The sequence below is a fragment of the Rhineura floridana genome, chromosome 14, assembly GCF_030035675.1.
Source record: "Rhineura floridana isolate rRhiFlo1 chromosome 14, rRhiFlo1.hap2, whole genome shotgun sequence".
Classification (NCBI taxonomy): Eukaryota; Metazoa; Chordata; class Lepidosauria; order Squamata; family Rhineuridae; genus Rhineura; species Rhineura floridana.
The window spans coordinates 9,743,594-9,765,559 of record NC_084493.1 but is presented as its reverse complement, the minus strand read 5'-3'; the positions used below and the strand labels follow the sequence as shown (position 1 = coordinate 9,765,559).

At 44.6% G+C, this 21,966-nt stretch overlaps 1 protein-coding gene across 1 annotated transcript in view; it reads left to right on the top strand.

The window, feature by feature from the left end:
• Positions 1-19,708, top strand: part of TNFAIP8L3 (TNF alpha induced protein 8 like 3) — a 56,893-nt gene extending 37,185 nt beyond the window's left edge. The window contains exon 2 of the mRNA XM_061594989.1: positions 15,642-19,708. Coding sequence (XP_061450973.1) covers positions 15,642-16,204 — 563 coding nt within the window. The 3' untranslated portion in view covers positions 16,205-19,708. The remainder of the gene's footprint in view (positions 1-15,641) is intronic.
• Positions 19,709-21,966: the final 2,258 nt, after the last annotated feature.

The window sequence follows — 21,966 nt, the reverse complement described above, 5'->3', positions numbered from 1 at the left end:
GACCCCCCTCCCTTCTTTTCTTTCACTGTCTGCTCCTTTCAAAGTTTGTTTTGGGGGGGACATGCTGCCACCTCCTTTCCATCCGCTGCCTGCAGCCACTTGGCTCCAGTTCCAGGCCTCAGACAAATTTACTATTTCTGTGAGTTTTCAACGTTTCTTTCCAGATTCTTCATAGTATAGAACAGCTTCCTAAAAGACGAAGCCCCAGAAACTTTGCAGACTGCTGGAATTTCCTAACATGCGTTGGACTTTACTGTTATTGCTAAACGCTTGTAAAGCGCTTCTAAGCACTTGTACATGAATTAAAAGACAAGCCAGTCCCCCTGCTAGGGATGAACAAATCTGTCAATTTCAGTCTGTCAGTTTCCCACTTTTCTAGTCTTAATTTCAGTTCCCCACATCCGTTTGCAACTTTGAAATAGAAATGGACTGCCTTCCAGTCGATCCCGACTCATGGCAACCCTACGAATAGGGTCTTCATGGTAAGCGGTATTCAGAGGTGGTTTTACCATTGCCTTCCTCTGAGGAACAGTCTATCCACTATGCCACATTGGCTCACTTTTAAGGGGGGGAAAATGTCCTCATGAAAATTCACCAGAATTTTAGTGCAAATTTCTCCCACTACACATGTGATTGTATGCCATTTCCCCTAATGTGCACATTTTTGCAAAGCAATTTTCCCTAATATAATGCTTTTTTTGTATGTCGCTTATGTCTCCATTTTTATGCGCACTTTAGCCCAGGGTCTGCATTCTTGTGCCCATTCCTTGGCTGGAGATAAAGGTAAAGGTGTCCCCGCACTTGTAGTGCGAGTCGTTTCCGACTCTTAGGGTGACGTCTTGCGACGTTTACTAGGCAGACCGTATATATGGGGTGGGATTGCCAGTTCCGTCCCCCCCCCAGCATATGCCGGGCACTCATTTTACCGAGCACGGATGGATGGAAGGCTAAGTGGACCTCGATCCCTTTTACCGGAGATTCGACTTCCTCCTTTCGTTGGAATCAAACTCCGGCCATGAGCAGAGCTTCGGCTGCGTTGCCGCCGCTTACCACTCTGCAATACAAAATTCGGGGAAGGGCAAGTTTCGAAGGATTGGCTTCGTTTCGGTTCTCCCATTCTTTCAGAAAGTGTGACTTAAGTAGGTTCGTCTAACTGGGTCGAATTTCTCCCTGGTTCCCTAGTTCCTGCCTGCGGGCTCATAGTCTAACAGATGTGATACAAAGGGGGAGAAAGAATGAGAGGGGGGAAGAAAGTAGTGGAACAGCTGCCCCTTCACTGGCCAGACGACGGGGCCATGAGAAAAGCTACCGGTGATCAAAGCCCCTTTGAACAACATTGCATGATGTATGTTCTACTTTTACGTATTTTTGGCATTTGCACCCTCCCTTTCAGCTTTGCCTGCAGAAGGTCCCAAGATCAATCCCTGGAATGTCCCATTAAAATAGGGGATGAGGGACTTGGTGCCTTCCCGACACTGGTGGACTCCAGCCCCCTTCATCCCTGACCACTGGCCATAATGGCTGAGAGTGATGGGAGCTGGAGTCCAACAGCCTCTGGTCAGCTACAAGTTAGGCGATCAGGAAGCAGGTGGTGCGAGAGCGCCACTGACAGGGAAGACCCTCCTGGGCTAGAGGGACCAAGTCTGACCTGGTGTAAGACATGCTCTCCTTCCTAAGGTCCAGACCAGAGCTTGGCAAAGTTACTTTTTTGAACTACAACTCCCATCAGCCCAATCCAGTGGCCATGCTAGCTGGGGCGGATGGGCGTTGTGGTTTTAAAAAGTAACTTTTCCAAGCTCTGGTCCAGACACCATCTGGAAAGAGCCGTAGCTCAGTGGCAGAGGATCTGCTGTGCCTGCAGAAGGCATCTCCAGGTAGGGCTGGGGACTTCTCTTGTCTGAAACTCTGGAGAGCCACTACCAGCAAGTGTAACCAATGCGGAGCTAGATTGAGCAATGGTCTGACTCAGTAGAGGGCAGCATCCTATGTTCCTATGTCCAGGCAAGACTCAGGCACATCTGTAGCTGTGCCTGAGTCCAGAAGGCCAGCCGTAGGCTTGTTCTCAAAGCTACTGTGCCAGGAAGCACCCATTCAAGAGCACTTATGGCACCAGAGCATTTGGAGGGCATGACTGCCTGTTGAGGTTGCCCCATCGTTATGGCCAGGTGGAGGTCAACAGGTGAAACAGTCACGGTGCAGTGATAGCGGAAACATCGCCCATGGGCTTCTGCTTGTTAGGACCAGGGGTGCAGTTGTCCAGGGTCTCGGGGGATCTTAGACCCCTTAATTTTTTTGGGAGCAGGGTCCCAATGTCTCCAGCATCCTACTAGCCAATCAGAGTAAAAGGAGATGAGTCAGCCACTGAGAAGACTCTTCTCAGTAGCTAGCAGTCTCTTTCATGCCTATTGGCTCCTAGGGACGTCTGTTGATGTGGGAGAAGGCATTAACAAGGACCTCGTTCTCAACCCAGCAGCAAAAAATGGGGGGCAAGGGGACATGGCTGTGACAAGCATGAAGGGACCCTGCATTTCTGAATTTGGCAGTACACTACTGGTTAGGTCTCTGTTAAAAGTTGAGGGTCTTTGCCCATAAAAGGTGGCAGCGAAGCCATAGAAATCCCTGCTGTCTGCTGACTTATTACTTGGCTGAAATGTATTTATGTGAGATTTGTAAATGGTATATTCCTTATACAGCAGGGTGGGGGGACATCCCAGCAAGCACTTTTGGAGATCCAGATTTATTTCCTGCGCCGTCTAGCAATATACTGCCATCCAACATTAGTAAAAGCATCTTTATGGGGTTTGGATTCAAACTGATAAATGATACCCTTGTTGGTGCCATTCTAAAGCCAGCATTTTTTTCCTTAAAAAAAAAGTGTTTCCATTCCTTACAAGGCAAACAAACTCTAAGGGTACTTCTGTGTGGGCAGGAAGCAGCATCAATTTGTGCCAGTTCTACTTGAGATAGTTGAGATTTGAGCTTTTGAACCAGCAGAAAGAGAGCCACAAGTATGTCAGGAGTCACCCTAATGAGCGAGTCTTCCTTCAATGAGTTCTTGGGTCTACTGTGCTGCCAGGCAGGGTTAGGGGGCCATAACTTCAGGCTGAAATTCCAACCGTGCTTACTCAGAAGTAAGGCCCACCAATATCATCAGCCACAGAGGGCGGTGGTGGCTGGTGCCCATTCAGACTTGTATGACTAAAGGCACGGAGCCGAGACGTTAGACAGAGCCAGAGTCAACGACAGGCAAAGGCAACTCATTCTAGCTTTGTCTCCGTCCTCCTCCTCCTCCTCCCTGTTGAGTTCTACAAGGGGCAACACTGAGACTGAGGAAGAAGAAGCCGGCTGACAGGGCCACCCCCTGAGCTGGTTGTAAGTATGAAGGAAGGCAGGTGGAGGCCGTCTGAGAGCAGAATGAGGCTGGTGGGGCAGCACTCCATTTGCCCTAATTTGCCTCCGCTGCTTAGGAGTCAATCCAAATGTTGCCCACCGGCCAGTGAGACTTGATAGAGCAGGAGCCATCACATGACTCCATCATCAGGATCCAACACCAGCTCAGCCCCTCCCCACCTCCAGAACATCCCATTCCACTGGCTGCCACCAGCAGGGAACCCTCCTGCAGCTCATCTGAACTCAATGGGCAGAAGCTCTGCACCTGGAGAGCGACACTTGCATCACTCCATCAACAGTAGGTGGCAGGAGGCCAACTTAGCCAGCAGAGCTGGGCAAATCCAAAACCCGGTCCAGGCCAAGGGTTAGGGTTGGATTGCTTCATTAGTTCCAAGAAAACATGGCATGCTTCCACACTAGCAGTTATCCTGGAATTGTCACTCTTCGATTGCTCACTTTTCATGGAGGATCTACATGACGTCATCAACTAACTATCCATTTGTTTCTTTGAACCAATGTGCTCATCACCTTACACTGAAGCCTCAAGACAACACACAGTAAAATGTAATAAATCAGCCAATACTCAGTAAAGGGGCAATGAGAAATATAAAACACGGCACAATGAACCAGCTGCCAGTGCAGGCAGCAATGACAACCCCCCAACACACACACCCTAGGCATAATCGCCATCGTCCTTAAAATAAATCAGTCAAAGGAAATAATGGACTAACTAATGAAAGGTATGAAAATGATTCAGAGTGATGTGAAAGGGCTTTGCCTGGGGCTGAAAAGATGTTAAAGTGAGCACCAGGTGGGCCTCTGTGGGGAGAGCATTGCATAAACAGGGAGCCACTACCAAAAAGGCCATCTCCATCGTTGCCATCCTCCATACCTCTGTGTTCAGAAACTCATTTATGGTGACTTTTGGAAAGAAAGAAAAAACACCAGCAGTGTAGTGGAGGAATCTGACAGGCGTATTTATTTATTTTTATTTTGCAACCTTTATATACCATTTAATTACACACAAAAAACCCTCTTAAGTGGCTTACATAAAATGGTTTAAAATAGGCATAAAATAGCAATAAAAACAGACTTTAAAAGCAGTAGACATAATAAAATTATCAATAGATAGATAACATCAACAGGTTGTAAAAACAAATGCACAGAATAAAATTACATGTCTGGGTAGGTTTGCCTAAAAAAAGGTTTTTAGGCGTCAAAAACAGTACAAGGAAAGGACCTGCCTAATATCAATAGGCAGGGAGTTCCACACGGCATTTCTCGCAAGTGCTGAATAAACATTACATGGCAATTGTAAAGGTGCCAGTTCCACTGATCAAAGCAGTGACATTTGGGATAAGGTGATCCTTCAGCTAAGCTGGTCCCAAGCTAGTAATACCTTGAATTTGCTCCTGTAATAAATTGTCATCCAATTTGTGTAGGTGTAGGTCACTTTAGCACTACTGGGGAAGGAGGCCAGAGCTTGGAAAAGTTACTTTTTTGAACTACAACTCCCATCAGCCCAACAGTGGCCATGCTGGCTGGGGCTGATGGGAGTTGTAGTTCAAAAAAGTAACTTTTCCAAGCTCTGGAAGGACCATATAACACTGGTAATTCTTGGCATGGAAACGATCCCAACTTCAATCTCTGGCATCTCCAAGTAGAGGTGGAAAACACCCCCATCTGAAACCCTGAAAAGCCCCGCCTGTCAGTATAGACAATACTAAGCTACGTAGAGCAATAGGCTGTATAGCAGACTATTATAGCAGTATAAGACAGCTCCTTATGTCCAATGGAAAAAACACAACCAGCATAGTAGCACAATCTTGGGCAGGGGCTACTTGATCCATCTTTGATGTCCTGCCAGTAGGTATCCCCACGTCAACCTAGACATTGATGTTAAAAAACATATTTTAATCCCATGCTTAGGATTCTCAGGAGGGAAGGGTTAACACTTTCCTCCTGCACCATTTTCCCACTGAAAGGACAGTAAATAGCAGGTTTGGGGATGCAATTTTCAGCAAGAAAAGAGCATGGAGACTTTATAAGCCCTGCCTAACCCCACCCCCTGACATGCCATGGTTCCAGCCTAGGTCACAAACACAGCACTCAAAGATGCATTTGAGACATATCTCTTTCGACCTTGCAACATGATAAAAGCTACAACTACTGCAGTTGCAGAGGCTTGCTTTAGAACAGGGATGGAGAACCTGCACCCCTCTGGATGTTGCTGCACTCCAACTCCCATCAGCTCCAGCCAGCTTCAAGAATGCCTATGTGAGGCAAAATTGAAGACAAAAATGTCTTAGGAGAGATGTATTTATTTTCATTTAACAAAATGTATATACCGCTTGAGCAAGTGGTTTACAAAAACATTAAAAATAGCAACAGGTTAAAAACAAGTAAATAAAAACATATTGAAAACAATTAAAACAGCTACCAGCTAAAAAAGATTAAAACAGATCAACATCTATGTGTCTGGAAAGGCTTGCCTGAACAGAGAAATTTTAAGTGTACACTAAAATGCTAATGAATTTTCATGAGGACTTAAAAAAATGCAAACTGATTCAGAAGTCTGGAAGACTGGAAAAATAAGAAACAAGAGAGAAACCAAAATGGACAAATCTGTCCCTCCCGTCCCAAGATCACCCACTGAGCTACGTGGTTGTACAAGCATCTGAACCCAGTTCATTTCACAGGTCATAGTTTTACAATCTAGCGACACCGCCCTAGCTCTCAACTTGCACCAACATTTGTGGGTGGTGTGTTTAGTCTACTACAAACCATTGCATAGGCCTTTTCCCTGGGTACACTGAGAGGCGTTTTATCAAAGTTATTTACTCTACTAAAAATGATTGCGCTCCACTCTTTTGAAGAGCATATTTCTTCCTGACATTTGTTTACACTCAAAATCCGCATCAAATTGCAGCAACGTTAAAAGTATTTAAATATTTTCACAAAGAGCAGGATTTAGCATATCAAAATAGGTTATTTTCAGCCAAGGATGGATTGTTTTAGTCAACTAAGAGACTAGGCAGCAATAGCCAATTGTCACCATGACAATAATTGTATATTTCCAGCAAAAACAGGTGGGAGAAACTGGGCTCATTTCTTCTGTTTATCTAGTGTGTTCTCTGTAAATACCTAACTACTGCTAGCTGTGCATATCCTTTGCTGCTGCAACAAGCGGGTGCTTCCAGGCTGTCACTATTTTCAGGTGGGACTCAATCACATACTGGCAAATTCAGGGTGCATGATTTTATTTTGTATGTATTTATGTTTCTATATAAAAGTACTGTTGCACACCACCCCAATCTCTGAGCGGTGGGAGATCTCCAGGGGTCCCTGCGCTTACCCAAGGTCTGGTTTCCCGGAGGCTATGGTGTCGTTATGAAATATGGTTTATTTACACACATTCCAACCTGAGCTTGGGATGGAGGGGTTCAAGGCATCAGCAGTCCAATAGATCTTGCCATTCCATCAGTCTTATAGGAGGCATCCAAAAGCCATGACACAGAGAGCCAGCCTCTTTGTGTCTCTCCAGTTCCCAGCCTTTCCTCAGACTAATGTAAAACCACAAGCCTCTCTTTGGCCCCAGGAAAGGGGGTGGGCTCTCCTGCAGAGTTTCAGTAACAATGGGATCTCCCTGGCATATTCTCCAGTTAAGACCAATTAGCCCACCTGGCCATTCTGTTAGATTAACAAAGGAGACTCATCTGCACAGCGGAGCAGGTTTCTTAGCTGCAGAGCCCACCTCCAGGTGCAGGGCTCCAAATCAGAAGCTGGAAGGGGACTCATAGAAATCATCTATCTCAACCTCCCAAACCCATAACAGTGCTTATAAACTGCCCTCTCGCAAAACATCAGGGTGGTATATAGCAATATAAAAATGTTTAAAAGCAATACAAAACAGTCATTAAAATGACTGACTACTCGCCACAAAAAAAAGGCTTTAAGAGGGGCCTGAAAGTCAACAATGTGCATGCCTGTGCTGGAAGAGTATTCCACAGCATGGGACCAGCAACACTAGATGCCTGACTTCTGGTTGAGGCTTGCCAGGCCTGTATATCACAACAGTTAAGGTTGATTTAGTGAACTTGTAGAACAAGCCTGTTTAACTCCCCCCCCCCAAAAAAACCAGACTTTTTGCGACTTTTTGTGACTTTTTGCGGGAAATGCACTGGAAAGTGTGAGATAACATTTGCTTGATTCAGTGTTGTCTAACCTCCCAGCAAACAACTCAGGATGAATGCTCAGTAAACACGTCTGAAAGCAAACAGAATCCCCTTCCTTTTTTTTTTCTCTTTCATATAATGCAAAGGAGAACACAAACACCAAGTATTTGGAATGCAGGGAAGCCATCTTTTATTAATATGAAATGTTATCGGTACAATCCAGTTGAGTAAACATGTAAGTAAAATTTTATTTCGGTCGCAGACCGGTACATACACAGCATATATAAATCAAAACCATATAAGATATATAAAATCAGGACTGAACAGATTACAGTCAGTATACAGGCTTCCTATATAAAATCATTTGTCATCGACTTCCGGCATACAATGGCAGCAGCACAGAAACTAGCCACTTTTGCTGTAACTTGTTTATTCATATCTGGCAATAAATGCATTTAGTAAAACTCATCGGATTTACCCGGAATGCACTGTAAAATTTGAGTAATAAAATAATAACGACAATCCCTATTAAAAAGTAGCGTCCAGTGAAACATGACCTACAGTTTCCACTCCTCCCGTTCCACATGGGCAGACCCGTTCATGACGGGGTACCTTGCTATACCTTCCATACCAGGAGGGCAGATGGTAAACAGGAGGTGCATGTTCACTTCCCATAAACCTAGTGTGGGGAACCTTTGAGTCCTCCAGAAGTTGCTGAACCTCAACTCCCATCATCCCTGGCCTTTGGCCATGCTTGCTAGGGCCGATGGGAGTTATAGTTCAGCAACACCGGGAGGGTCATAGGTTCCCCACATTTGCCATAAACTCATCCAGACAAAGCGTAATGACATAAGGCCAAACTAGACGATACATTAAATCATGGGCAGGGAACCTCTTCCAACTACCAGGTCAGATCCTGGATTCTCCCACTCTTGATGATGAACTCCACAGTATAGCTGATCCCAGCAGGCTTGCTGTGACTGCCAACCAGCTGATTGGCAGTGACAGCAAGCCTCCCTTACCAAGACGCCATTGGGAGTGCACTTTAAGGCTGCTGATTGTTCAGTGGCAGCCACATTTCTGCCTGCCCCACATCTGACATCACATACGACATCAGGTGGGTGTGGTTTGGGGAGAATGGCCTTGTAGGCCAAATTGGGACCTGTTCCCCACCCCTGTTTTCAATGCATAATGGTATTGTCAACAATGGATTCCCAAATGGGCCGGCTACTAATGGACAAGGGGTCATGGCCCTGTATAATTCTAGAGGAGGGATGGGGTGTCTCAGGCCCATGGGCCAATTCGGTCCTCCAGGCCTCTCTTGTCTGGCTCTCTGAACTCTCCCCAGGCCACACCCCTCACTGGCCCCACTTCACATCCTGAGTGGTTTTGCCTACCTTCACATCCTGGGTGGTTTTGTCTACCTGGCATGTGTTGAACTCCCATCATGCCTCTTGCTTGCCTGGATGGAGGATAGAGTGGGATGTGCGAGTTGCCCAGAAGGGCTGAAAAAGGTTTGCCGCCCTTGCAGCCTTTCCCAACTAGTGGGCCACCAGATGTTGTTGGACCACAATTCCCATCTTTCCTGACCATTGGCAATGATGGCTGAGGCTGATGGGAGTTGTGGTCCAACAACATCTGGTGGCCCACTAGTTGGGAAAGGCTGCTGTAGTGCCAAGAAGATATATAGAGATCTCCAAGAGAATAACTAGAAAGGATGTACAGAGTAAAACTCCATATATAACTTAAAGATATGAGATATGGCATGTATATTTTGCAAAAAAAAATGGATTTTTTCATGCATCTAGATGCAGACTTTCACATAAAATCACAGTTTAAATTGGGATAGAACAGAATTATGAGTGAACACATGTTAAACAGACACAGATCAGAAATAGATTTATCTGTATGCACATCTGGGTACAGGTTTTCATTGAAATGAGTTGTCATCCTGTTGACAAATTTACCTTCCCTGTGAAATCACGAGAGGTAAGAGTTTTGTCCATTAGTTATTGGATGAGTGGACAAGGAGGTGACCCAGGGCTTCTCTCACATTCCCCTCTGCCTTGTATCCAAAAATAATGCTAGAAACCATCTAGCCTAACAGATGTTGCAAATGCAGCCACATAGTTCAGGGTGCAAGGGTTCAAGTCTTATTTTCATCATATCTAGGAATAGATATCCAGAATCTGCTTTGTGCATTGCATTTTCTGCATACGTGCAGGGTCCACGTTGAATAAAAGCATATTTGCATGCAAATAGCATAGCTGAGTGCTGTACCCCACTCCCCAGATCTACAACAATTTGTACGTTCTATTTTTGCCATCTGCAGGCAAAACATTTTGAGAATCTTGCAGATGCTCACAGAACTTGCATTTACAATCTGGGGCAGGGGGGAGAAATACATTCAAAGAAGATTCCATTTTAAGACAAACATTTTAAGAAGATTCCATACTATTTCTGACCCTCCTATAATTATATACTGGCACAATAGTGCATGTGTCAGTAATAACTCTGAACATACCTATCATGGATTTTCCGATCTTTTGGCCTTGATTAATTGCTGATGATGTGCAGGTAAATATTTATTTATTTATTATTGATTGATTCATTGATTGATTGATTGATTGATATCCTGCTCTTCCTCCCAGTAGGAACCCATTGTTGGCCAATGTGGTCCTCCATAACCAGTATTTACATAAATACATAATCTGTATTTTCTCACAAAAATGTACCACTGACAACAAGAGCATGGAACGCTCTGCCTATAGAGCAGTGATGGGGGGCCTGTGGCCCTCCAGATGTTGTTGGACTCCAACTGCCATTATCCGTGACCATTGGCCATGCTGGTGGGGCAGTGGTGGCTTGTGCCCTTCGGGACTGGTAGAGCAGAAGACAGGGAGCCCAAGGATAGGTGGAGCCAGAGCCAATGACAGGCAGAGCCAACCAATTATAGCCCACCTTCCTCCCCGCTGAGTTCTATAAGGGCAACATGGAGACTGAGGAGGGCTAACTGAGGTTGGTTGGGGAGTGCCTCATTTGCCCGAAGGGACCAGCCTCCACTGCATTTTCAGGCATAGCCAGAAATTTATTCATGCAGGCAGACAGCTTTATCACTGATTGGAGAGAGAATAATGGGCATGTGGGTAGTTGTTGGATATCATCGTCTCTGCTGCCTCTTCTGCTCACAGCCAGGAAAGTCTAGGCTTCGGCGGCCCTTGGATGGTTGCTAGGCGGCTGTTTGTGTGCTTCTGTGAATAAGCAAGCTCCCTGCATTCTTTGAGCATCAAGTAAGGATGGGCGAGAAATTCAATTTCAGTTCGCATTTCAAGCCAAATAGATCCAATCCACACTTTCCGAAATGATATGAGAACCGAAACTCAGCCATCCTTTGACAGTCACAGAATTTCGCAATGCAGTTCGCCAACCAGCTATTTACAAAAATGCATCTATTAGGGGAAACAATTCAAATGTACTGCCTTCAAGTCGATTCCGACTTATGGTGACCCTATGAATAGGGTGTTCATGAGGCTGAGAGGCAGGGACTGGCCCAAGGGCACCCAGTGAGCTTCACGGCTGTGTGGGGATTCGAGCCCTGGTCTCCCAGGTCGTAGTCCAACACCTTAACCACTACGCCACACTGGCTCTCTATTAGGGGAAAGTGTGCATTAAAATAAATATATGAGTGAAAACAACATACAACAGGTCACACCTCACACCAGCCTTGCTGCACATCATCCATGTTTTTGCCTGGCTGGAAAGTGAACTGTGACCACGCCTCTTGCTTGTCTGGATGGAGGATGCAGAAGGGTGTGTGATCGCACATAGAAACCAGCCTATTGTACAAAGGTAAAATGTTACATGAAGCACTTTGACCACTTTTGCCTCTGGCTCTGCTCACCATTGGCATGTGCGCCCAGAAGGCAGTGTGGCCTTGGGTCTGCAGAAAGGTTCCCCACTCCTGATCTAGAGGGTACTACATTGGCTACCCTAAGAATAGGGAGTGGAGAGTTGCATACATAAGCAACAGCCCTTGCTGGATCCAGTCGCCCAATCTGGTTGCCACTGAATGGTACGATAGCATTACTGCTGCTCTCCTAGAATACTTTCTTCCACAGAAGTGCCACCTCTCCCAAATCAAACCCAGTTTTCATTGTTAGGTGGTGCGAAGAATGTCAGAAAAGCTTGTGAGTTTAGGGCTTTTTGTGGGGTGGGGTGGAGTGGGGGGAACCTGACCCATACACTACGTTCAAGATCAAAGGCCCTCCACCGGGTGCCTACTCTGAGGGAAGCTCGGAGAATGGCAACAAGGGAGAGGGCCTTCTCAGTGGTGGCCCCCAAATTATAGAATGATCTTCCTGATGAGGTGTGCCTGGCGCCAACACTGTTATCTTTTCGGCGCCAGGTCAAGGCTTTCCTCTTCTCCCAGGCATTTTAGCATGTGTTCTATATAGTTTTAAATTTTTAAACTGTGTTTTAAATTGTTTTTTAAAAGATGTATTTTAAATTGTATTTGTTTTTAGTTATTGTAAACCACCCAGAGAGCTTCAGCTATAGGGCGGTATACAAGTTTAATTAATAAATAAATAAATAAATAAATATCGACGTGAAGCAGATTTGCATTCATGGTTGAAACATGCCATTTATTAATGGCAGCAGCTGCTGCTAATTTATTTTTAATTTTTTGTCTTCAAAATGATGTCCCTAATTGTTTTTAGATTATCACCAATATGCTAAAGATGAAGCAGTTCAATGGTTGTGTCTGCATCCTGTCCCATCCTCCTGCACCCCCAACCTCTAAACTAAAGCCTATTAAAAAAGAAAAAGAAATTGGACTATTTTAGTATTAGCTGGCAGTAAACAGCAAAACCCCAAATTGGCCTCTCCATTTGCATTCTCTAAGCAAAATGTTACAGCTGTGCGAGGGAAGGCAAGTATTGCCAGCATCTGAACCTCATTAGCCTTTTCAAGACGTCGCAAGAGCACTGCCAGACTGTCGCTATTTTGGGATGGGATTCAAATGCATACCGGCAAAATTAGGTTGCACAAATTCAGGTGGATTGGGCACTTTGGCACAACAAATCCATTCCCCCCCCCCAAAAAGGGACTTTTTGTGATAAGGAGGTGGGGAAATGTCCTGGGAAGTGTGGGATAGCAATTGCTTGATGCAACGCCATCTAGCCTCCTGTCAAACGTGGTGCAAACAAATCAGGATGGTCAATACACAAGTCATCTGGAAGCGATATAAGAAACCACCATCATAGATTGCCTTAATGAAAAAGTTCATTCCAGAGGATAATCTAAGGCACAATTTTAATGTTAATGTTGCGACAGACTGTAGCTCAGTGTCAGAGCACATTATTTGCATGTAAAAAGCCCCAGGTTCAGGGGTATAGTCATCCAGGGTCTTGGGGGATCTTAGACCCTTTATTTTTTGGGGAGCAGGGTCCCAGCAGGGTCCTTATGTCTCCAGCATCCTACGAGCCAATCAGTGTGAAAGGGGGAGTCTGTTAGTCACTGAAAAGAGTCTTCTAACATGCTTCCTGGTCTATTCTTGCTGATTGGAGCCAATCAGAGTAAAAGGAGGTGAGTCAGCCACTGAGAAGACTCTTTTCAGTAGCTAACACTACCCCCTTTCATGCTGATTGGCTCCTACGGATGTCTGTTGTTGTGGGAGAAGGCATTAAGAAGGATCTCATTTGGCAAAAAAGGGGGGAGGGGCTGGGCTACGATTATGATGAAGGGCCCCTGCACTTCTGAATTTGCTGCTACACTACTGCCCATGTTCAATCCCTGGCATATCCAGGTGGATCTGAGAGAGATTCCTGTGTGAACACCTGTAGATCTGCTTCAGTCAGCGTATTTCCCTATTGTGACTTTCTGGGTATTTTCCCTTCCCTGTCCCCTAAGGGGCAAACACAGCTACCTGACATTTAAGTGTGAAGCTGACATCTTTCCACTGTCGGAGGCAGTATGCTTTGAAATCCCAGCTGCTGGAAACTGCAGGAGGGGAGAGTGCTGTTGCGCTCAGGTCCTGCTCGCGGGCTTCCCATGGACATCTGGTTGGCCACTGTGAGAACAGAGTGCCGGACTAGATGGGCCACTGGCCTGATCCAGCACAGCTCTTCTGATGTTCTGGGCATAGCAAACTATCTGTGACAGCTTTTAGGTCCGCTCTGTTTGTTCTTAGCCAGTTCTCACCGCCTACAGGAGTTTCTTTTACTTTTTGCTTCTCCATCAGCTTTTGTGCTGCTCTTTGAAGGGGAGGGAAAACATATGGCTTGGAGAGCCAAGCGACTGCTTCCCCAGATCCTTCGGCAAGGCCGGACAAACCTCTCCATTTTGGTTTCTGTCTGCTTCTTGGGTTTTTTTTCAAGTCTTAAGTTCAGTTCTCCGCATTTCCACATCTGTTTGTGTTTTGTTTTAAGTTCTTGTGAAAATATGTCAGCATTTTGGCCAAACTTCTTTCAATATGCCCATTTTTGTACGCACTTTTGTACACATTTTTGCAAGCCATTTTCCCTAATACACTGTTGTTTTTGTATATTTTTTTCACTAATATATGCATTTTATGAACACTTAACATTTTTGAATACATTGTTTGGTTGGAGAACTGGGTCACAACATTTGGAGAAGTGTGGATTTTTCAGTTCATATATTGTTTTGGGAAGTGCAAATTAGGTAGACTCACATTAAAATGCAAACTGGACCAAATCCCCTCCCCCACCCATTCTTAGTACAAACTGGCCTGCTTTTCCCCAAATTAAACAGTTTTTAAATATTGTACTGAATTACAAGAATGACTTCTTTTATATAACAAGTAAGAGCCAGTGTGGTGTAGTGGTTAGAGTGTTGGACTATGACCTGGGAGACCAGGGTTCGAATCCCCACACAGCCATGAAGCTCACTGGGAGACCTTGGGCCAGTCACTGCCTCTCAGCCTCAGAGGAAGGCAATGGTAAAACCACCTCTGAGTACCGCTTACCATGAAAACCCTACTCATAGGGTTGCCATAAGTCGGGATCCACTTGAAGGCAGGCCATTTCAATGGAGTAATATTTATGTTTTATTGATATATCAAGTTTAAGATTATAGTAAACAGATATGTTTGTGCATTTTAGTAGGAATTTCTTAGTTTTGACTAATGCACACATTTTTGCAAGCAATTTCTAGTCGTAACATGCGTCTTTGTATGTTATTTTCACTCCTATATTCATTTTTATGCACACTCTGCCCTAACATATGCATTTTTTGTAAACGTCGCTTCGCTGGTGAACTGCTTTGCAAAATTTGAACAAGTGCAAATTTTGAAGGACGGCTGTGTTTCAGTTCTATTGTTTTGGAAAGTGCAAATTTGATAAATTCGCCTTTAAAAGCTAACTGAATCGGATTTCTCACCTGTCTCTAGTGGAGAGCATATTGAGCAAGATGGAGCAACAGTCTGACTCTGTATAAGGCAGTGACCTATGTTCCTGTGTTCCCCATTCGGTTCTAATGTTCCCCATTCAGACACGTATGCAGAAGCATGCTTCGTCCATGCATAGGTCCTTGCTGTATTGAGGATGAACATGCATCTTTAAAATATGCATGTTATATACATTGTATTAAATATATATATAGATCCATTTTATCTCTATCTCTCTGTTGGCCCCTTTTAGGCAAGAAACTTAGCAACTAATACAATAAATATTACAATACTACAATGCAAATTAAGTGCCAACTGAAATAAAATGTCTGACAGGTCAATAACGGAGCTGGTCAAACCTCTTTACACAAGTTGGGTGCTTCTGTCAAAGAGATCCACTGTCATGACCCCATCAATTGCACCTCCAAAAGCAGTGGAAGACAGAGCAGGCTCTCTGCGTATGGGCAATGGGTGGGCAAAGTCATATGGAAGAAGGCAGCCCTTGAAATGTCTTGATCCTAAATCATTGCAGGCTTTATAGATAATAGCTGGCACTTTGAATTGTGAAATGTTCCCTGCAAATGATTTGAAGTTAATTTAACTCTCTTTCTCTGTCTCTCTCTCTCCACCTTCTAATCCCCTTTTTTATCTCTTTCTTATCCACTACCCAGGTTCTGATAGTTTTAGTTCAAAGAGTCTTGCACTACAAGCCCAGAAAAAGATATTGAGCAAAATGGCAACCAAGACGGTGGCAAATATGCTGATTGATGATACCAGCAGCGAAATCTTTGATGAGCTATACAAAGTAACCACAGAGCACATGAAAAACAAGAAAGAAGCGCATAAAATCATGAAGGACTTGATCAAAGTGGCCATCAAGATTGGGATCCTCTACCGAAACAATCAGTTCAATTCAGAAGAGCTGGAGATTGTTGAAAAGTTCCGCAAGAAGCTGAACCAAGCAGCCATGACGATTGTCAGCTTTTATGAGGTGGAATACACATTTGACAAAAACGTTCTCTCAGGACTCCTGAACGAGTGCAAAGACCTTGTGCACGAACTCGTAGAAAGGCATCTGACAGCCAGGTCCCATGCACGAATCAATCACGTCTTCAACCATTTTGCAGACGTGGCATTTCTCACTGCCCTCTATAGCCCTGATGGGGAATGCCGACCACACCTCAAAAAGATTTGTGATGGAATCAACAAACTGCTGGATGAGAAAGTCCTTTGAAACTTTGCCCTTTTTAAAAAAACAGCAACAAAACATTTAGTTAAGAAATGAAATTTATGGAGTAGGACAGAAACATGAGAGGGAGATACCTATATATAACCCAAAAGTTAATGGCCTGGGTTGCACATATTGCTTAACTATGGTTTATTAAACCATGGCTTAAGGTTATGCGTGAACCCAGCCCAGCTGCTTTACTATGGTTTATTGACTATGGTTAAAGATCGCTCATTAGCCCAGGTTTGTAGCTGGTTTATAAACCTTAGTTAACATAAACCATAGTTTAGTATTAAATGCGAACCCAGATCTCCTTAACTATGGTTAAGTAGTTGTCACTGCCCAGAAAATACAGAGCTGCGACTGAAGAACAGCTGTTCCTGGCTTTTGTCTCCTTTAAGGGGGGGAGATGTAATCAACCAGGGTTTAAGTGACCATTTGCCAGATGTTACAGTGTTAACAATGGTTTATTAACTATGGTTAATTTACCCATGGCTTAATGTTATATGTGAGCCAGGATTTAATCTTGATTACAGAGCCCTTGCATTCAGTTCATAACACAAAGCAAAACAGAAACAAGTCACACGTGAGTCCTTATACAGACCGAGAATTTTAGGATATGTGGCCATCTGTGATTTTTTTTAAAAATATATTGTGTGCCATGATATCATTATTGCCATGTTGCTATTTGATGTTCCAAAAACAAACCTGAAGATCCATGTCAGTGAGCCAAAATGCCCACATTTACATTGTAAAAGAAAGGACCATTAGATGAAGATGAAGAGCGGGCTCTGAATAGAAATATAATTGAAATCCTCCCCCTTTTTACACATGATCCAAACTGAGAAGAATTCCATAGGCCAGGAATGAGGGCAAAGCGCAACAAAAGCAGAAGACTGTGCTTCTTTTAAGGCATTCCCTTTCCTACAAAAAGTAAGGATGGAAAGGTTATGCCAATCCTGTTGCTGCAGAATGGCTGAGACTCTTCAAGGGGGAGGAACAGAAAGATTTGTGCAACTTCTTGTATGTTCTACATTGTCAAAGTTATTATCCACAGGGGTGTGCATTGACTGTGTGGATCCCGAATAACAAGTGTAATTTGGGGAGCTTTCCCTCCTCCTAAATTGCAGTGTGATGTCCATGACCTCCCCACAGTTGAATCAGGGCCCCCGCAAAGTCTTCTATTACTCTGTTGTTTGTGTACTTTTCTATGCTGTACACAGCGCCGTGTGTTTTGCAAGAAACAAAGCTGTTCCAAATGTTGCCTGCAGAGCACTGAAGAGCTCAGGATTGTTTCTTATTAAAACACAGCCATGGAGAATTTTTTTGTTTTAAAAAATAGTTAAAAGCTTCATTTTAGTGTTTTTTTTTTTAAATCCTACATGGCTTTCGATTAAACTGGATGGCAACTGATTACTATGAAGGACTGTATCCCTTCGGGATGAGCGGATCAGCCTATTTCTGATCCATGTCAGTTTGCATGCGTTGACTCATCAGCCTGTTCCATCCTGTTTCCATATAAATCTGCAAAGAACATAAATGCCTTGCTGGTTCAGGCCAAAGGCTTATCTGCTCCAGCATCCTGTTCTCACAGTGGCCAGCCAGATGCTTATGGAAAGCCCATTAACAGGACCCGAGTACAATAGCATTCGCCCCGCCGGCAATTCCCAGCAGTCGCTATTCTGAGGTATAGCAATTGAACATGGCCATCATGACTAGTTGCCAGATTTCTCCCTAAATCTGTCCGGTCCTCTTTTAAAGCCATCCAAGTTGGTGGCCATCACTGCCTTATGTGGGAGTGAATGCCATCGTTTTAAATATACACGATGTAAAGGACTTTGTCTGTCTTCAATCTTCCAACACTTAGCCTCACTGGCTGGCCCTGCGTTCTAGTATCATGAGAGAAGGAGGAAAACTTCTCTCTGTCCACTTTCTCCACACCATGCATAATCTTACTCATGTAATTAAAAAGCTTCCAAAATTGTACCCTTTCCTCACAGGGGATTTGCCCATTCCTCGGACCATTTTGTTTGCCCTTTTCTAGCTCAATAATACTGTGTCCTTTTTGAGGTGCAGCAACCAAAACAGGGGGCAGCATCCAAAGTGTCCACCCGTTTCCTAATGATCCCTAATATGGAATTCACGGTTTTCAAAGCTGCCGCGCGCTGGGTCGACATCTTCGTCGGGCCATCCACGAGGCCCCCGCGGTCTGGTTCCAGGTCAGTTGGACATCTGCCCAACAATATCTGGAGGGCACCGTATTAGCTACCCTTGCTGCACTGAAACACCAAGAACACCATGAGATGGCTCCAGGGGCCCTTTCTGCTTGTCCCTCTCACCTTCTCCTTCTAGCCATCTACGGCAGGTGAAAAAGAGAGTAGGTTATGCCAGGTGTGCAGCCAGTGGCCCTTCGAAGGGGATGTAATCTCAGCAGCTGCTTACCAAAGCCAATGAAACACTTTCAGGCCTTGACTTAATCCTATACAGCAACCTGCAATTCATTTGTAGCCTTAGTCCAGGGGTGGGGAACGACAGGCCCGTGAGCCAAAGACGGCCCTCCAGGAATCTCCATCTGGCCCTTGGGACTTTCCCCAGGCCACACCCCCTACCCTGCCACACGCTGTTTGCCCAGGCCATACCTCTTGCTTCATGTCATTTGTTTTTGCGTAGCTGAAATACGTCCTTGAACTCTTGCTTGCCTGGGTGCAGGATAGAGAGGGGGTGTGTGTGTGTGTTTGTAGAAAATTGGCCTGCTGTACAAAGGTGACACTTGTATTCATTGCTCTGCCCTTTTTTATCTCTGGCCCCACCAGCCACTGCTATGCGGCCCTCGGAAGGTTACCCAGAAGGGAATCTGGCCCTTGGGTTGAAAAAGGTTGCCCACCCCTGCTAGCCCAAAAATCTAGGGAAAAGGGCTGTAGCTCAATGGTAGAGGAACTGCCTTACATGCAGAAGGTCCCAGGTTCAATCTCTGTCATCTCCGGGTAGGGCTGGGACAGACCCCTGCCTGAAACCCTGGAGAGCTGCTGCCAGTCAGTGTAGACAGTACTGAGCTAGACAGACCAATGATCTGACTCGGTATAAGGTAGCTTCCTGCAAGAGGTGACTGAAAGGGAGAGATGAGGGAGCAACAAAAGGACGCCACAACACCAGGATCTCACTTTGCTTGCTCCAGAATTTCTTTGAAAGCAGGTGTGGGGGATCTATGGCTCTCCAGATGTTGCTCTGATAAAACTCCCATCAGGCATGGCCAATGGCCAGGGATGATGGGAGTTGTAGTTCAGCAACATCTGGGGGGCTAAAGGTTCCCCACGCCTGTTTTAAAGAAACATTGCCTGAGCACCTCTCATTTGTTAGATCTTTCACCCGCTCTGCACCACTTAAATCTTTAGCCTGATACAACATGGGCCTCAGCAGAGGCTGTCATCCTCCTTTCAGGCAATCATTGTAGGGTAGGGTTGCCAAGTTCAGGGCCTGATCCTGTATCTTTCAGGAGAAGAGAAAGTCAGCCAAGTGCAAGTGTTTTTGCAACATTGTAATGGGAAAAACCACAAGGTGGAATTCTCCCTTCCCCCTGCACAACTTTTAAAGATACAGCACACCTCTGGGAGGCCAGGCCTGGCAACCAAGAGGTCTTCTGCATCTTTAAAAGTTACACAGAGGAAAGGGAGAATTCCACCTTGTGGTTTTTCCCATTACAGGGTTGCAAGAACACCTCCACTTGGCTGACTTTCTCTTCTCCGAAAGATACAGGATCAGTCTCAGGCTGAGCCTGGCAACCCTATTGTAGGGTCACACTGAACACTTTGGCCTATGTTGATAGGGCATTACTGAAATTATAGAAATTGTGTTCTCTGCTAGAGAGCCTCATGCAGGAGAGTTCATAGGAGAACAGATATAGGTGACTAAAGAAATCCATACAAACCTATCAATGACTACTCAGAAGTAAGTTTCACTGAATCCACTTGGGCTTGCTTCCAGGTAAGTGGATATAAAATTGCAACTGCACATGAGTGTTACAGCATAGCAGCAGACGTGTGGCAATGATTTTTGTAGATTAAGCCCATATACCACCATTGTGTTCGAAGTATATTCCAGGAACTAGAAAAGCACAGCCTACAATCCATGCCTTCCTGCTGGCTTTGATGAGATAGCCAATAATCCAATTGCTTAGGGTAGCACTGATGGCCATTGTGCCATTTTGCTTCAGTGTCCATTTATCAGATAATGTAATCTGTGGAAGGTAGAGGGGGAAAGACCAACTCGTTTGAAGAAATACACAATGGAATTGGCTCGTTTTGTATGTAATGCTAAACTATGGTTTAACATTATGTGAATGAACCTCAGTACAGCTACAGAGAGTGGAAGCATCTGATTTCTGTTCACAAATCACAGCTAACATTACATCTAACTAGGGCAAATTCTAGTTAGCTTAAACTACAGATGAGTAACAAGGCAGGATCATGACCCATGGTTTAACCTGGGTTATTTCAATCACAAGCATAATTTAAAGTTTGTCCTTTTGGGGCTTAACAAAAAAACACATTTAACGGAAAATAGGCCAATCTTGTGGCCATGCTGGGGGGGAAAGGGGAGTGTGCAAGGCTTAGGCTTGTGCATGCAATGCTAAGGTATGGGTTAGCACTGTGTGCAAAATCGGCTATGGTCAGATAGTCTGGCTAATCCTTTATTCAGCAGGAGTGGGTGGCCTTCCAAATAGTGTTGGGCTCCCATCATCCCTGACCATTGACCATGATGGCTAAAGCTGATGAGAGTTGGGGGTTCAGCAATATCTGGAGAGCCAGATTCCCCACCACAGTTATACACAATTACTTTCAATAAGCCAATTCCCATGGTGTGGGGAGGTAGGCAGGAAAAGGCTACTCTGGGGAAGAAGCACAAAAGGGGAGAGGTGTTTATATCTTGCACACATTGACCTTCAAATTTGTATTTTTTTCTTTTAGGAAACCATCAAATGTCACGTTATTTATATGTATAAAAGACTTGAGCAGCCTTAAAACATGGAGGAGAAACTATTATGCATTTCTCATGTTGGCATATGCTGTATATTCATTTACTTTTATATTGGTGGGTTAACATGTAAAAACAATCCATTCCAAGATATCAGTAGCGTTCAAGTCAGGCTCAAACTGTGTGTTGTGTGTTATCATAAATTATGCATTAAATGATTTGTGATTAAACAGCTGGTCTTTTAGCATTTTTCATTTGTAGTTATTACCACCAACCTCCTTTGCAGGTTTTAAAAAAGGGTCATTAAAATAAAAACCAAAGACTGTAACCAAAAGGTTTCCCTATTTCTAAACATTCTAAACCTTCTCCAACCTGAGCCTGCCTGAAACTTACCATTATAATCAGAGACCCTGTTGCAAGTTCTTCCGCCAGATGAAGTTCAGGAGATTGCGACTTCAAAGAGGTCCTTTTCAGCCGTGGCTCCCCATACGTGGAATGTCTCTCCCAGGCAGGCTCAGCTGATGTCAACTCTGGTGTCATTTTGGCACCAGGAGAACCAGGCCTTACAGCATGGTTTTAATTCATGATTAAATTAAACAATATTCAATTATCACTTTGTTCTCTCCTTCCTGCCCCAGGCTCCTCAAGGGAGGAAGGATGGGACATATGCTTAAATATAACTCCCACCACCCAGGCTCTATTTCTTTTTAATGTCCGATTCAGGTATGGTCATCCAATAGCTTGATACGGTAGCGGGGCGCATGAGGGCCACTAAACTGAATCTGAATGCTGGTAAG